Below are 17,158 nucleotides of genomic sequence, written 5' to 3'. Positions count from 1 at the left end.
TGAAAAAGAAGAGGGAGAATAAAAGGACCAAACACTGACTCGTGGGGCTTAGAGCCAACAAAAACTGTTTTGGTTCATCAATAAATAATTCAAGGTGAATGTGATTCTATTAGACGTTATAAATTATCATAAACTAGCATAAGTCAGAGATTCACCGATATCGCTTGCTTTCCCTTAACATCTGGACGGTGTGCTGCGACAGACATCTGTTTAAAATTGTGCCAGTCACTTCTGTGAAAAATGGTATTTTCAGGGCAGAGATGTCTGCCAGAGTAGACAAAGATTTAGAATAGTTTCCTTTTCACTGTCTAGCTACTTATGTGAGGTGACACTTTCTGAGGCAACTGGATGAATCTTTAGCAGGAGGCAAAACACTTGAGCTTCACATACTGAAGATATTTAAATCTACACAGCAATAACTGTAAATTGCAACAGGACAACACAAATTAAGATGAAAGGATATGAAGAGAGTCCAAAAATGATCTTCATGCATTCTGTTAATCCACTTATTAACTGGCCATTTCTTAAAGGGATAGTTCAACATTTTGGCAAATTTGCCTATTGCCATAATCCCAATAGTCATAGAAGTAGGTTTATACCTTTAATTGCCAGTGCATGTTGTTTTGAGGTAACAATACATTGTCCCCTGTCCCTCAAAACCCATCGAATATAAAGTCCAACAACTCCAAAACACTCTTGTGGACAAGTTGTGACCTGCACATTCGCCACGCCATGAAATAATAATGTAACATTACGAGACAGAGTTGTTTTCAAGGCAGATGCATGGCCAGAGCTACAGTACGTTACAGTAGTAGTTTACATAATTATACATGATTATTTCATAGCGTGGTGAATGTGCAGGTCACATGGAGTTGTCGGACTGTATATTGGATGAGTTTTGAGGGACAGGGGACAATGTACCATTCACCTCCATTGTGTTCGCTGAGCAGCTCACGTCTCAAGACATCATGCACTGACAATTAAAGGTAATCAACCTACTCCTATGACTATGGGAATTATGGCAATATGTAAATTTGCCAAAATGTTGAACTATGCAATAAGGTCACCCTTTCTACTGCTGTTTGAGTGCTCTTGGGTCTATATTTGGGAACTCTTCCACTTATGTGAGGTGTCTCTTTGCATACTGTGAAGCTGTGTGTTGTTCTTTCACACTGACCTTTAAATGAAGAGTAAATAGAGAAGGGTAAATGATGCATAGCCCACACACAGGTGAGAAGGACCATTCAAACAAAGATGCCTATTCAGACACCTGCCTCTTCCTGCAGGTTTTCCTTCTCAGGGCTGCTTTGAAAATCAGGCGCAGACACAGACAAGTCCCACTGGGACTCCCCATCCGTTCAAAGCCCACTTGTGCAGTGTCTGAACTGAGAAAAGACAAGACTGCAATCAGGGCAGTGGTTAACGGTGAAATGTCTAAGTGATTTCAACATTTGGAAACACTGATCAGTGTTTTGGTTTTATATTTCCCTGCATAGTTCTGCTGGATACAAATATCTACAACATCAAATACTCTGTAAGCATTATTTTCACTTTGTCACTTCTTGGGATCCACTACAATGTCGGAAGACTTTTGGATTGTGATATTCCCAAAGTGATTAAATGTTATTGTAACTATAATTTACTATTGCGGCTTTGATTTTGTCACAAGTGCCTGTGACAAGTCATGAGGGAGTATTAAAACTCGGTTTCAAAACTCTTAACAGCCGACAACAATCTAGTTTCACTTGTAGTAAAAGTTTCGGAAAATCCTACGGGGTTCAACCAGAATTAATTCAGACCAAACACTGAGACTGGCTCATTATGGGGACTCAACTGATTTGCGTAATTCCCAGTGGAAATCGTCTGAAAGACACAAGAGGCAGTTGAGCATGAATTCAAGAAATACGGCGGAAGCGCGGTAAGACGTAAGCAGGGGGTCAGGGTGTGGACCGCAACTGAAGCTGTGGCTGGGATTTTTAATGACTGACTGCGGTGAAGCAAGGAGGAGGTCCATTGTGTCCAGATCTGCAGCGTCTTAGCTGGCTGCAGCCACAGCCACGCACAGGGCAGTGAATGAACACTGGGGCTGCGCTTTGATGTACGTACAGCTGCTCCCACAGCAGATGGAGAAAAAAAGAAAAGAAAAGATGAGTGCAAAGACATAAAATTGAGAAAAGAGATTCAAGGGACAAGAACTGAAGATTGTTGGAGCTTGCATGGAAATGATACAGATCAGAAGGGATGATCAAATGAAACAACAACACAACTGAGATGAGTTTGCTCTCAAATTTCTCTCTTATTTCAAGGTGTGTCTTTATATGTGTTTGTTTATGTGTGTGAGAAAGAGAAAGAGTCCCCCCACCCCTTTTAAGCCCCTTACCCCCACCTCTGCAGAGCAGCCAGGCTGGAGTTGGGGTGGGATATGCAAATCCAGGCTGTCTGTCTGCCTGCCCCTTCAGAGGCAGCAGAGCAGCACACTGCTTCTTGTACACACCCTCACTCATGCACAGTGCAGAGGACTTGGAGGGCCGAGCACAGTCAGCAGGTCTCACACTAGCTTGCATGTGTGTGTGAGTGCATGCGTGCGTGTATGTGTGTGCGTATGGAGCTGAAACTTTCCTAGAGACACACTCGCACGTTCTCTTCCCTCCTTCTTTCCTCTGTCCTGCTCTCCTCTTTCTGCTTTCCCCTCCTCCTGCACACCTTTGTGTTGTTTTTCCTTGCCCCTCTTCCTCTCCCCTCCCTCTTCAGCCCCACTAGTTTTCCCTCTGCTCTGTCCTGTGTGCTCAGAGTGTGGTTAGTTTGCGAGCTGAAGGCGCACAGGGCAAGATGCTGCTGATGCTACAGCTGTTTGGGCTCCATGTCTACTTCAGGGCCCACTGAGGAAGACAAGACTGCACGTGTGCCGGGGAGCTTCAACACAACACCCTGAGGAGCTTACAACTATCAGTTTTTATCCTCTTCTCCTTGTCAGCCAGCAGCTTTTCTTTTTTTCTTTTTTTTTTTTGAAAGAAAAAACAATGAGGACCAAGTTGTGTCAACTGGTTGCACAGTTCTTATTCTTAGGAGTGTTGCTATCTGTGGTGGACAGTAAAGGGACTTTCTATGGAGGCCATGTCAACCCTTTCTATGGAAACAGATACAACCTGTTCAAGGCTGGACTCAACCCTCACCATTTACCAAACAAGCCCATGACCCGTCACAAGTAAGTGCTCCGTTTTGGACCTGTCACAGGCACTAATGCATGTTTGATTTCCCCGACCATGCTGCAGGGTATTGAATTTAAAAAGAATTCCAAGTATCTAGAGTGCTTGCAAGCAGGATCAACCTTGTACTGCATTTTCCCTGAGAAACACATGTCACCGGCGAGTTGCAGAAATATGGTTTTAGTTAAGGTATCGGCTTGGTATCAGATCCCTGAATTGACTCTCTGTTCCCGTCTTCCTCACCATCAGCCCTTTTCTGCGGTTCACACCTAAAACCATCTGTGGCCGGGGATAAACACTGTAGAGCAACAATGACATGCAGCATTATTATGAAAACAAAGCCTTCATTATGGTCTTTACGGTGCAGGGAGGCGGGTGCAGAGTTGATGACAGAGGTATTGATCTGTTGCAGTCGCTGTGTGAGTGTGTGTGTGTGTGTGTGTGTGTGTGTGTGTGTGTGTGTGTGTGTGTGTGTGTGTGTGTGGCAAGAGGGGGGGCTCAATAAGTGGCAAGACTGAAGAACTGGGCACCCGCTGCCAGAAGGGAGTGGCACTGCCAGTCCTCAATCAATCCAACTAAAATCACATTGAGATTACTATTGAGAGATTTTTCTCTCTCTCTCTTAACTCTTCCTGTATGGATCCTCTTCTGTTTTTAATCAGTGATCTCTGTGCGTATGTAAATACACTGCACTCATATTGTCAGTATAGTCAAACCACATGAGCACAAAGGAATAATAATCCCACACTATGCATGATATTTGAAAGTCATGAAGCTGTGAGATGAAACGGAGCCCTGTAGACATATTTTGCCTGGATAGAGATGGCTGATATTTGGCCTGCAGGGCTCTTTTGCTTTTTTCCTCCCTTTTCCCTATCTCTTTTGCTTGGCTTCCCATGAGAGCTGTTATGTCTTTGGACAGCTCCCCAGCTACCTGCTGCTTCACTCAAACTGCCACAGAAGACTGCTGATCGCCCAGCCCTGTTTAGTCTGCCATGTACCTTCACCCCCAGGGAAAAGACCCTTCAGCCTCCTCCACTCTGAATGCAATGCCCACATTCAGCTGTCACCTTTAGCTTTATCACCTGCCTCCGTCCCTCTCCTTACTGTCAGTATCATGTCATGTACACTGTCACATCACCACTGCTTATCCAACTTTTTCCTCCCTTGTGATAAATGTGAGGCAAGTCATATAAAAACTGAAGTCAGTAACTTATTACACATTAGAATATTATTTCTCACTATAGTTTCGTCAAATGTGCATTTAAACAACTACACAGCAACACATTATATGTCTGCTATTTAGAAACAAAGCAATACAGTGTGTGGAGCAGGGAGCCAGCAAATGTTTTAAAAATGTTTACTGACCAGCACCAGAAAGCTTGATATTAGCATCCAGCATGCCAGAGATCTTAAACACATCCTTGTTCAGCCTATACTGCATGCTGGCGGCAAATGAAAGTGTTGTCAGTGGAACCAAATAGGTTTATTTATATTCACACAAGGCAATTTATTGCAGCTACAATCTCAAGCCTGAATCCCAAGATAGATAGATCAGCTAGATTTTCAAAAAGTAAGAATGGCAGATGGCCTATAATTGCTTGTTGTTGGTAGCTGATGATGTTCTTGCACATCAGTGAGTGTCAGTGAGTCCAACTATAGTGTTTATACAAGAGCTGCTGACCCATCCTGGACACAGTGGGCTCTGGGGACGTGTCAGTGTCAGACCACCACCACAGATATATGAGCTCAGTTGTTGTCTGCCTGACTGGTCAGTGGAAATAGAGACTTAAAAATAACACACATGCTATGACGTGTGTGTGTGTGTGTGTGTGTGCGTGCGTGCGCGTGCGTGCGTGTGTGTGTGTGTGTGTGTGTGTGTGTGTGTGTGCAGGCACTTACATATATATATGAGTGTGGTTTGTTTATCAGTGTTTTTTGTGGAGGGTTTCACTCAGGCTTTAACAGCTTGTAAATGCTCGCCCTTGTTTCTCACTGACCACACTGTCACATGGACAAAACACGCCTGTTTTTAGCGAGACATTTAAAAAATTTTCAGCTGTTGGTGAACCAAAGAGGTTTTTTTTTTTCTATGTGAATTATTGTCTGTATTTTGGCAGCAAAGCGCCTAAATTGATTTCACAGTCATTCCTTTCATTCAATAGAAGCACTTGCTGTTTTAGCTTCTGGTCACTGACTGTCACATGTCAGAGTGTCTACACAGTAACACCACTCTATTATTTGTGCCATGGCTAAAACTGTGCTCTGTTCAGATTTCATGATATGTTTTGGTCTGTCTTTGATCTTACATCATTGTCTGCAGGAAAACAACTATAAAAGTCTATATTCTATGCAACACATAAATATAAACATCAAAGAGGATACAGATGTGCCTATAGCATCTCTCTCCATGTTGCACTATAACATACCATTATAGCAAGAAATGTGCAGCAACAGGTGAAACATAATCCAAGAGTCATATATCCATTGCTGGGGAATGGGTATTGTATAAATCAACTATGACCCCAGTAGATGTCACGTGTCTTCACTGATCAGATTAGAGACGTATCCGAAGGCTTTTAAATGATGTATGGGACAGAGATCAAGGGAGAAAGGTCAGTGAGTTGGTAGAGGTTAGAGGTTATGGGTTGCTGTTGTAAGTTTGTGTTGAGTGTCCAGTGGAGGACAAGAATGGAGCCAGTCTCCTGCTAAGGGTCACAGAGGCTGGGCAGTAAACTCTCAAGCTCCCTACCAACGCATATTTACGTTACTGCTTTCACTGACCTTTCTCCCATAAATTTTTGTGCATTTATATATTTAAATAGTATTCAAGTATTTAGTAATTTTGTATTATTCTTTATCACATTTCAACATTAAATTGTCATATTGTCGATGGTGCTTCCTAATTCTGATTGGAAACAGCTAGCAGGGATTAGCTGCACTTGTGTACGTATAAAAGAAAGAACGTTGGTGTTATTAAGAGGTCTGTGGAAGTGTTGCTGGGCAGATTTTGTTTATCTTTGGATAGAAGTAGGCTGGCTGCTACCCCCTGGTAGATGAAAGAAACAATAATATGCTAATCTAGTCATATTTCGCTAATACTCAGATTAAGTGTTAATCTTCATCTCAAATTTCCAAGAAAGTGAATAAATATAATGTAAAATGACATATGACGCTCAGTATAATAATAATAATAATAATAATAATAATAATAATAATAATAATAATAATAATGATTATATGGTTTTTAATACATTTTCCATATTACAATACAGGACGTATATAATATAGTTCCTATTATTTCAAAATCACTCCTATGTCCTAGAATCTTCTTATGATGCAATGATTGTTCACTCAGCATCTGTTGTCTCTACACCACTATATCGCAACACATCACCCATTTAACTCCGGGGGCATATCGCCTATACTGTACGCGGTACAGTGAGTTCAACAATTCTGTCTAAATACGCTTTCATTTAACAAGTACAGAGAGCTATTCTCTCCCAAAGAAGATTATGTGCTTTGGGAAATGCCTGAGGATAAGTCATTTGTGTGTTTTTTTGCTACTAGTGTTTGAGCTTCTTACTGTTTTCCATTATAAAAAAAGACAACAAAACATCATTCAGAAAAAGGTAACAATGTCTGACAAAACAATTTTTGATGTGTTTTTCTGATTATAAAAACTAAAATGAATCTATAATAAAGCGGGAAAAAAAATTCATTGCCGCGACAATGACATTTTAGCCAATCTGCCAAATTTAAACACATGTAAAAGTAATATTCTGCCTATACGCTATAGTAACCGGAGTTGGCTCAGATCTGACCCTGTCTATGAATGAAAGAATGATCCCCTTGGTCCTAGAGCTGGGAGTATCACGTCTATCCTTTAACCCTAATCAGTAGCCACATGAGCAATGTCAATCAACTGTGCACCATTGGGACCTTCAAGACCTGCCAGTTGGCCCGAAATAGGATTCATTAAAAGCATATATGGAAAGAGATGGGCCCTGGAGGAGAGCTGTTAGCTCACAGACATGGTTGTTAAAGGTCCTATTAAAGATTGCATGGTTTTCTATCTGGGCTGCTCCAGTCATAAATCTGTCAGAGGCAACAGCAGTGGCCTGAGTTCAAACAGTCAGGAACCCTGCAGGTGAGAGAGCGGTTAGTAATGAGAAGGGTGAGCCCTTTAGTGCCACAATGTCAAGACAAGCAGGGCGGTGGTTGGAAAAGAGGCCGTTTAAATTGATGGAGATGTCAGGAACATGATTAGGTAGCACAGAGCAGCTTCATGAAAAGTAGAAATTGGAAGAAAGAAAACAATATTAGCAAGGGCAGGATGATAATTTAACAGAGATAACCTGCAGTTTGAAGATTTTGCAGATAAAAGACAAGGAAGGTTTGGAGAAAAAGGGGGACGGAAAGGTGAATTGTTTTGGTCCCAGCAGAGGGCGGAGGTCTAGCAGCAATAATATTTGCTGAAAACGCTCCACATGAGAATCTGAGATGGGAATTCTGCTTTCCCCCTGGGAGGCTATGAAGTGATTTAGAAACTGTAACGCTATACTGGAAATATTTACAGTGGGACCAGACTAGCAGTCAAAAAGTGTCATGCTCCAATGACAGAAAAAAGACAATATTTTGGCGTGAAGGGGGGAGGTGCATAAGAAGAGAGAGAGGGAGTGAGAAGAAGTAAGTGTGACTTTCCTGTCATGGCAAAAGAAATACTGTTGATATTCATTAGGGAGGAAGAGAGTAAGGTCAGGTGAAGGTGGGAGGTTCACAAGAAACACACCGAAGAATTTGAATCAGTTGGTCAGTTGGGGTTGGGTGGCCCAGGGAGGGCGTGGATCAACTTAAAACACACAAATACAGAAGTGTTGAAAAATGAAAACTGTCACATATCACCAGAAACAGTTTCAACAACAATATGCAGGAAGGGATTTTGCCTTTGGGGGCTTAAGAGCATTTTGAAGATTTGTACTGTTAAAGAGTCAAATAGGCAAGAAGAATGAGCGAACATTCGACTTGGACTAGGATCAGTAAGTATGAGCACTCTTCCTGATTTTGTTTCAGATTGCAAACCAGACAACGTCTGATACAATAGATTCTATTGATAAGGCTGATGAGTTCATGTAAGAAAACTAATCTGCAGGAATTGGCGCTGCGAGTGTGGATCTTGGAATTGCACCAGGACAAATAACTTTGATTACCTCCTACACTTTTTTTTAACAAATAGCTACCGTTGGTTCATGATCAGACACTTGCAAAACTGCTCAACTGCATTTTAAATGTAGTGCTAATAAGCAAATGTTAGCATGCTAAACCTCTAAACATGGCGTTGTAACATAGTAAACATTATACCTACTAAACCTCGGTAAGTTACAGTAACAATGACTTTGTGAACAGGTTAGCATGCCGACTTTTTGCATTTAGCTCAAACATAATCAGGCTTAATTGTGGAGCGGCTGGCATGGTTGGAGCCTCTTCTTGTCAAGATTTATGAGGGATGTTTGCAACTTCCTATTCTTCTGATCCTCCTCACTATCCCACTAGGTCATATACTGTAGACCCTCTGACTAGAGGATCTAAGACATTTTGCCCCACAGGCACATAAAGTTGAAGGCTCATCATACCTTTGCTAGTTTACCAATGCCCTTAATTTGACATTTTTAAACTTTAAGGCTTAATCCAGTCACATTCATGATTGCTAAAACATATTATTCCAATGTCTGTTTTTTATTTATATTTTTGGGGGCTTTTTCACCTTTAATTGACAGGATAGTTGAGAGAGGCAGGAAATGGGATGCATGCAGGATAGGGCGGTTCAGCGCGGGATTCGAACCAGGGTCGCCTGCAGTGAGGACTATAGCCTCAACACATGGGGCGGGTGCTCTAAACACCGCCCCTCCAATGTCTGTTTTTACTAAGACTATTATAATTATCTACTGCTGTTGTGTATGATGTGCTCATTGTTTTTAAGAATGAGTCATAAATAAAGTTGAGGTGACCTAAGTGACTTTTACTGGCCCTTGCCGGGTTATTCTGTGTGACCAACCCCTCCCACCTGTCACCCACGAGAGCTAAAACAAACATCAGTAACTAACACTCATGCCACATTAGTCAAGAGATGAGGTGTGAAAATAGCTCAGCGTAAGCCACATCTCCTCTCCCTCCTCTTCTCCTTCCACACAATATTCCCCTGATCTCAGATCATACATGGATCAGGACCCAAGCGTCTATATTAGCGCTGTCTTTCACAGGCTGGAGATCCTCCTACACAAGCAGCCTAAACAAAGTTCTCACCTACCCAGCAGCAGCTGGGCCTGGCTGAGACATAATAAACAGCAAAGACGGCTGTTTTTTTCCCCACATATGACCACTCAAGCATAATGGGTTCATACTTCTGCCAATAAAGCTTGTGTAATCCTCATCCTGCTGAGCTGTGTGGTCTCTGTGGATGTGAGATGAAAGGACCAAAAGCTACGCTGTGCATGTGTAAAATGTGCACGTGTGTGACTGTGTGTCAGTGTCTATATGGCTCAAACACAATATCACTATCTCTCAACTTGAAACTCAACATTCATACTATAAAGGTCTGTTTTTACACAGCAGAGGAGGTGACCTGCTGTTGCCCTGACAGACACTGCAGCGCAGAGGGGCAGGATTTATCTCAGCGCTCAACTTTGATTCACACAAAGCCAGAACCCCTCTGTCTGTAAGACACCGAGGATAAAATATCACTCACAAACCCAAATGACATTGACAGATCTGTGAAAACAGCCAAAGAGCGGACTGCGGGGAAAGAAAAAGAGGCAGTAACAGAGACCCATGCACAGGAGAAACCTTTTTTTCTCTTCTCATGTACATCTGGATTCCTGCACATTTCAGCCATTGTGTGTGAGTCTGAAGGTCACCCGCTCGTCCCAGATGTGCACCTGACAAACAAATCGGTGAACATGGTCACTTTTCACTCTGCTGATCGGGCCTGTGTGTAACATGAGGTGGATCACACACTTACTGTGCAGCATACACACACATACTCACGCTCTTAGCCTGCTCTCTATCAGCTGTCACAGGTCCTTGTATGCCTATAGAAGCTTTCCCTCAACTCCTCCATCTACAAAAACAACGTATAAAGCTTATTGCTGTCAATAAACCTGCCATTTATGAGGTGGAATCCATTAAACAATATTTAGGTTTTACACTATAACACGTAGTAAAATGTTGATATTCTCTGGATAATAATATTGTCACGTTTTCCTCAATCCAGTAAACTATATTACCACCACCATGTGAATTTGATCTTGTACAAATATATTTGAGCCAGACTTCTCGCATGCTAAAAACTGGAGAAAAAATGTAATTAAATTTGGTGCCAAAGGGTTTGTGTATTGTGAGAGCAGCAGATGAGAGCAGAGGGGGTGATCGGTCCTAACCCCCGTCAGGGATCATAAACAAAAGAGCTTGCAGGTGCAGTGGTGGTAAAACAAATGAAACTAGAACTTATTAGAAGCCATTCATCAATTTATCTATTAGTTTGGAATTTTTATGAGAAAAATATGATGCAGCACAATTTGTGTTGTAAGATAAAGTCTCCAATTCATATGCATATAAACAACATGACACATACACACAATGTTTCTAGCCAGATACAGTTTTTTAAATCAGAAAATACTCTGCAGTGACCAGTAAATTGCCTGTGAGTTTTAAGTGTAAGAACTCCCATCATACCACATCAGTTCAGGTCATAACCACCACTTCCTTAACAACGTCTGACCTGGCAGCATGTTGTCAGGCTGGTATGAAAGGAGCTCTGTCACTCTGACTCCTGCCCTTTTCCTTCCACCACTATTAACATATGTCAACACACGGAGAGTGGTGACACACACAAACGCTGTCAACACAGCCAGCAGTTTGCAGAAAGCAGCAGCAGCAGCAGCAGCAGCAGTGGCGTGGTTTCTTACAGACTCTGACAGGCTGTGCTGTCTGTTAGCTCTCTGAACCTGTTAACTTGGCATGTAGACCCCCCCCCCCATCCTGTCCCTCCCTGCTCCTCAAAACACTTCTATTTGTCCTGAAACAGCTGTGGAGCAACGTTAAGTACTGCATGTGCGGCTAAACACTCCCCTCTGAATGTAAGAAATGCTTCACATGTGAGCCTAAAGAGCCCAGATCATCATTTCCTGTGTTGCACAGGGGCCAGGGGAACATTTAGCAGTTGCTATAGCTGCACTGGCAGTGAAGAAAGAGGAGAGAGCAGGTCCAGCTTCAGCATGATGCAACAACTGTTCAAAGTAGTTACAGTGAAGTTATTATGTGTTGGTTTCTGGATACATGTGAAAACAGTCTCTGTAATATTTCCTTGTGACTGAATTACCTAAACTAAAAGGAAGCAGATGAAAAGCTCCGAGCACATATCCTCCATCAACATTCTGACTGATACCAGCAGTGGGCAGACAGTTATGTTGCTTAAAATCGAAAAACACCACTCATCATTACTTAACCACATGCAACATATCAGACAAAACAGGTGACTGGTTTTATTGTCGTGGATGATCAGTCAAACCAGATCATTAACACTAGTCATCTGTTTAAATGTTATGGCTGATTGATATATACAGCAGCTCTTCTGTAAAAACCCAACTCAATAAAAAAAATTGTGCATACTAATATGATAACTATGTAAGCTGCTGCAATGTTATGGTACATAGTGATGTGTATGGAGGTAAAAAACTTGGGCCTGGGCCCTGTGGTGAGGAATGAGAAACGGCAGACTCATTAACAGCACTGAGTCCTGTCAAGATTTGAAGAATTTATCACATGTATTATGTCAAATTAAAATGAACAACCAGGAATATGGTCAGCAAACAAGGCATAGACTAAGTCTTGCTATTGGGTTGAATAGCATGCAGTCTCTCTCAACCACAAAGTTCTCAAAAGCCTGGACACCCACTTATGGTGAGACTGGTCCTTAAGAGAGATGTCACATTGCCGTTGTCATCTATTCAAACAGTTCAAATTCCATCTACTGTCCTTAAGTACAAAGTATGATGTTTATGACCAGTCATTTGAGGCAAGCGTTATTTACTTGAATCAGTTCATACAGTTGATTCAAACAACCCTCATTGCAAGAAAAGGACATCAACCAGATTGAAAAACAAGTTTTTTTTCCATTACAATGTGTAACTGCCACTCCTGAGTGAGCGGACCAATGTGATGACACACTGCCATGTCACACCCGCTCACACCACATCTTAGTATCTACCATAAACTGTCACATTGGTTACTGTCCACCAAATGATTTGTAGTCTCACAGACAGAGAGCAAAAGAGAGGCTGTTGCCATATATTAGACTGGTATCTTGGTGTTTATATAACAATAATCTAAGTTATTTAAGTCAAATGTTGCTTTACTGTCCTTACAGAAACCACTGTGCCTATGTGGTCCAGAAGAACATCACATGCACCATGCAGGACGGAGTGTCTACCTACGTGAAGGCTGAGTACACCACCAAGTGCATCTGGGGACAGAAGTGTCCTGTTGTCATGTGAGTTAAACAACAACATGCAAAAGAATGTAAAATGATTTAAAGCATTCACAACTTGTGTCCCATGAAGTTTGGTAAGGTTTTAAATGTGCATAATGGAGCTCATGTAGTGTACGCTATATCAATGCTGCCCTCTAGTGTTCATCTGATGTGCTGCTCAGATAATGATATGCAGGCCGTCTGCCTTCACAGCTCTGACTGATGTCTGAGTTCCTCCACAAAGAGATGCCAAGAGGGGTGGATGATGTTAATATTTTCAATTTTTATAAAGACTTTGATTGTTTATTCAACCGAATAACATGAGTTCAAAGGACACCAGCTCCTGGCACCATCACTCTCTCTCAGCACATTAAAAATGTTAAAAGCTACTCGTCATGAATTGATTACTTTGGTTTATTTGTTGCTACACATGCTTCTTACCTGCCCACCTACATTTATGAAGTAACACAAAAGAGAATATTTGGTATAATGCAATTAATGTATCATGACACAAATTATGCCCTGTAGTAAAATGGGATCCTTAAGCTACGTCTTGTGATTTTGTAATTCTTTTTAGTGTGCCTTTCAAAAGCCCCCACACAGGGGAAATTAAAGGAGTAGATTTTGAATCATTGTGTTTGAGAAAGAGACAGAAAATTTGATTCATAATCAAAATTCGGCTTATACAAGATAACACTGAAGTTCAGTGCTCACCCTGGTTCAATCCCTTGATACGCCATTTACACTACACTTTATCTTAATCTCCTAATCTCCCTCTAATCCACATTTAATCCCATAGAGAACAAATTCATCCCCTTATTTCTGCTCACCACCTCCCATTTTTCCATCCACTGTGCTGTCTCTGTGCTTTTAATTATTAAAAACAACTGCCATACTTCTGATGGACTCCAATATTGAAATTGTGACATACTTTTCTTTTTTTTCTTTTTTTTTTAAATCTCTGATGGTAAACATGTTTTTTTTTTACATCCTGCTTTCTACAGGTACAGGACATTCTACAAACCAAAGTACAAGGTGGGTTTTAAGACAGTGACTGAGCTGGAGTGGAGATGTTGTCCTGGCTACTCTGGAGAAAACTGCTATGATGGGCCCACGCCATCGCCCGATGGCATGATTCCACCTTTCAAGGGTGCTGGTTTGCCCCATCGGCCAGGGACCAAGGGCTTCCCCCACGGCCCTAGACCCCCAGTGGATCAGAGGCCTGGATCAGGCCAGCTGGAGCCAGGGCGACCTTTCCCAAATGTGCCTGACCACAGACCAATACCCACAGGACAACTGCCTGCTGGAGGCGGAAGACCAAACCAAGGTGAGAACAGACGGGCGTTTAAACTTACACTGCTGCTGCAAATTTGTGTTAGAGAGCATTTTGAAGTCACCTCTATCCCTGAGAGCTGCATTGTTTATCTTTTTACTTGTTCATTTTTGGAATACAGGGAACAAATTTGGGATTTCTGGAGTGACTGGTGAGCGTTTGGACCGTATGGAGGAGGACATGCGTCGCCTGACGCAGGGTCTGAACACTCTGAATGGGGTGGTGGCTGGTCTTGAGGACAGGCTGCGAACATCCCTCCGAGAGGATACCAACAAACTACTGGTGTCTCTCTTGGCCAATGGTGCCCGAGTGCCTGACTCTAGCGTGGGATTTGGGGTGATCCCGGACGGCACTCCTGACGGGTTGGATGGAGAAGAAAGAATTACTGGATTTGGAGACTTAGCAGGGAGAGTGACAGAAGTGAGGGATGAGCTGCGAGCCAAGACTCACATCTTAGAGGAGATCCAGGTACTGTGTCACTGTGGCTATATAATGATCACTTGATATACTGTAACTGCACAGCTTGACAAAATCTTCCTTCCTTTATTGAACACTGCTTATTTTCTCTTTGTCTTACCTGTATGCGCCCCCAGGGAATGGTGCTGGGTCATGATGGCCAACTCAAGAGGCTGCTGGAGGGAGCCAGAGGCAGGCCCATCCCCGGCCCTGGTCCCACCGCTCATATTGATGAGATTGTTGACGCCAGACTGGCTGACATGCGCACTGAAATCCTGGATGGCTTTGAACGTCGTCTGACCGGTTTGGAGAGCCACTGTGACACGAAGATTGGGGAGGTGAAGAAGCAGTGCCACAGGGAGCACATGGATGGTCAGGAGCAGATGCAGCAGTCTCTGGATGGAAGAGAGACAGGGCTCAGGGAGGAGTTGGGTTCTTTGCAGGCTCAGATCCAGGGCCTAACTCTGACTGAGAGCTGCTGTGGACAGGTATGATATAGTAGATGTGATTGTGATATGATCAGCATGCAATACATGTTATTAAATCAGTTTAGTAGGGTGCAGGTTGTGTCCAAAGGTATCTGGATTTTTATTTATTTATTATCACTGTAGGTTACACATTAACCAATAACTTATTGATTATTGCAGGTCAATAGTCTGTCCCAGCGTGTGCTGCTGCTGGAGGACTCAGTGAAAGGTCTGACAGAGTCTCAGAGACAGCTCCAGAATGCCCTCACTGACCAGAGTATCCAGGTGGAGACGCTGATTGAGACCCGTCTGGTGGACATCGAGGGCCGCCTTAACACCACCGAGGGTGGACCTGACGGTCTGGGAGGGCTCCCGGGGGGTCTGGATGGCTTCAAGACCATGCTGGAAGACAAGCTGAAGACTCTGGAGGAGAGAGTGTTTGTGGCTGTGGAGGAGCTGAGTAACGCCACGGCCCCTGCGCTCCTGGAAGGCCAGGTGGTCCCAGCTCTGGAGACAGAGATCGAGTCTGTGAGGAGGAGAGTAGAGGGAGACCTGGAAGGCATTCACAAACAGTTAGTAGACCTGGAGCTCCTCTGCACCTCCTCCTGCTCACCCTCCACACCACCAGCAGGGGGTGTCAGCATCACCGAAGTGGAAGAGGAGTGTGAGGGGATGGAGAAGAAGATTACAGGCCGCCTGGACACCCATTCTAACCAGTTGAACCGCCTGAACAACACCCTGCAGAACCTGCTCTTCAGAATAGCTCAGGAGGAATCAGAGGGCACCGTCCAGGGAGAGATCACCCTGTTAAAGGTCAACATTAACTCTGTGAACCGCACCCTGAAGGGCCTGAAGGACTCTATTAGCTTTATTGCTAGTGAAGTGGGCCACGCTAACTCCACCTGGGAGCAGAGAGAGCACCAGTTAGTCAACCAGGTGCAAGGCATCACCAAACTAGTGGGCCACCAAGCCTCGCTCCTGGGGGCCGGGGAGAGGCGGCTGGCCCAGCTGAAGGGAGAACTGGTGGCTCTGAAGAGACAGCTATCCGGGGAGCTGCAGGGCTGCAGGAGCACAGCGATAGAAGTGCAGAGGGAGGTGAAGGACTTTGATAGCAGGGTCACTCACGTAGAGGGCCAGTGCAGCACCCTGGGAGAGCTGGCAGAGCACCTGGAAAGGATCAGGGCGGAGCTTGAGAGACACTCAGACTCATACCTGGCCCAGGTGAATGGCACCCTGGCCGTCCATTCAGAGCAGCTAGCTGAGCTGAAAGGAGAGGTCAAAGACTATGTGGCCAAGGAATCAACCAAAAAGTAGACGAGTAGCATCCGCGCTACAGAAATGTAAAAAAATAAATAAATAAAAAAGAGAGACTTAATGTGTGCTTCTCATTAGGCTCAAGTGACTTCCTCTGCTTTTCTCTTCTCTTTTTCAAATCCCATCTGCACAGACGCAAATGAACTGAACCGGTGAAAGTCATTTCCCAAAAGCTCCTCAGCCCAGTGCCTCCAGATGTCCTGGGTGTTCAGTTTAGTGAAATGAGGAGAAGCAGACACAGAATACAAAGACACACCTATGGTTGTATAGCTGGGCAATATTTTCCCTTGAGATCTGATTCTATAGGGCATTTGTTTTTGTTTTTTGTTTTTTCCCTGATCATGATTGTTTTGTTTTCATATTTTACCTTTTTTAACTTATATGAAGTGACTGCATTGTTATAATGTTAAACTGTTTGTATTAGAGAAATAATAACAAAGCAAAGTGAATGATATGGGACTAATATGCTGCTACGGGTTTCTACTGACCAGCTTACTCGACATCCCCTGTGTGGACACTTGTCTGGTCTTTTTAAAGAATACTGTATGTCAACTTGGTGCTATTTACGTTTTTTGTAAACTCCTGTTTTCCATGTGTTAAAAAATGATATGTATTTCTGCTTGTTTGTTTCCTTGCTGCATTGCTCCAAGTTGCAGAGAAGTTCCATAATTCACCATAGGGGGACAGTGACAACACATTACATGGCATGGTAGATGGAAAAGAAATAAAATCTAAAAAACTAAAGAGCCGTGCTTAGAATTACAGTGCTTTTCTTTCTATTCACAAATTTGGCAAAGTAGGTCATTTTCAAAACGAATGTGGTTTGTGGGTTACATTCACACAAAGACATTTTATT

The 17,158-nt window shown here is 43.1% G+C and overlaps 1 protein-coding gene across 1 annotated transcript; it reads left to right on the top strand.

The window, feature by feature from the left end:
• Nucleotides 1–2,806: 2,806 nt before the first annotated feature.
• emilin3b (elastin microfibril interfacer 3b) lies at nt 2,807–16,773 on the top strand. The gene is made up of 6 exons (XM_083975205.1): nt 2,807–3,205; nt 12,631–12,753; nt 13,737–14,059; nt 14,187–14,533; nt 14,659–15,009; nt 15,169–16,773. The coding sequence occupies exons 1-6, from the start codon at nt 3,021–3,023 to the stop codon at nt 16,300–16,302; spliced, it is 2,463 nt and encodes an 820-aa protein (XP_083831331.1). The 5' UTR covers nt 2,807–3,020; the 3' UTR covers nt 16,303–16,773.
• The last annotated feature ends 385 nt before the right edge of the window (nt 16,774–17,158 follow it).

The sequence above is a fragment of the Trachurus trachurus genome (genome assembly GCF_905171665.1).
Source record: "Trachurus trachurus genome assembly, chromosome: 7".
NCBI classification, from domain to species: Eukaryota; Metazoa; Chordata; class Actinopteri; order Carangiformes; family Carangidae; genus Trachurus; species Trachurus trachurus.
The sequence above is the reverse complement of the archived record's forward strand: the minus strand, read 5'-3'. Positions and strand labels throughout refer to the sequence as shown.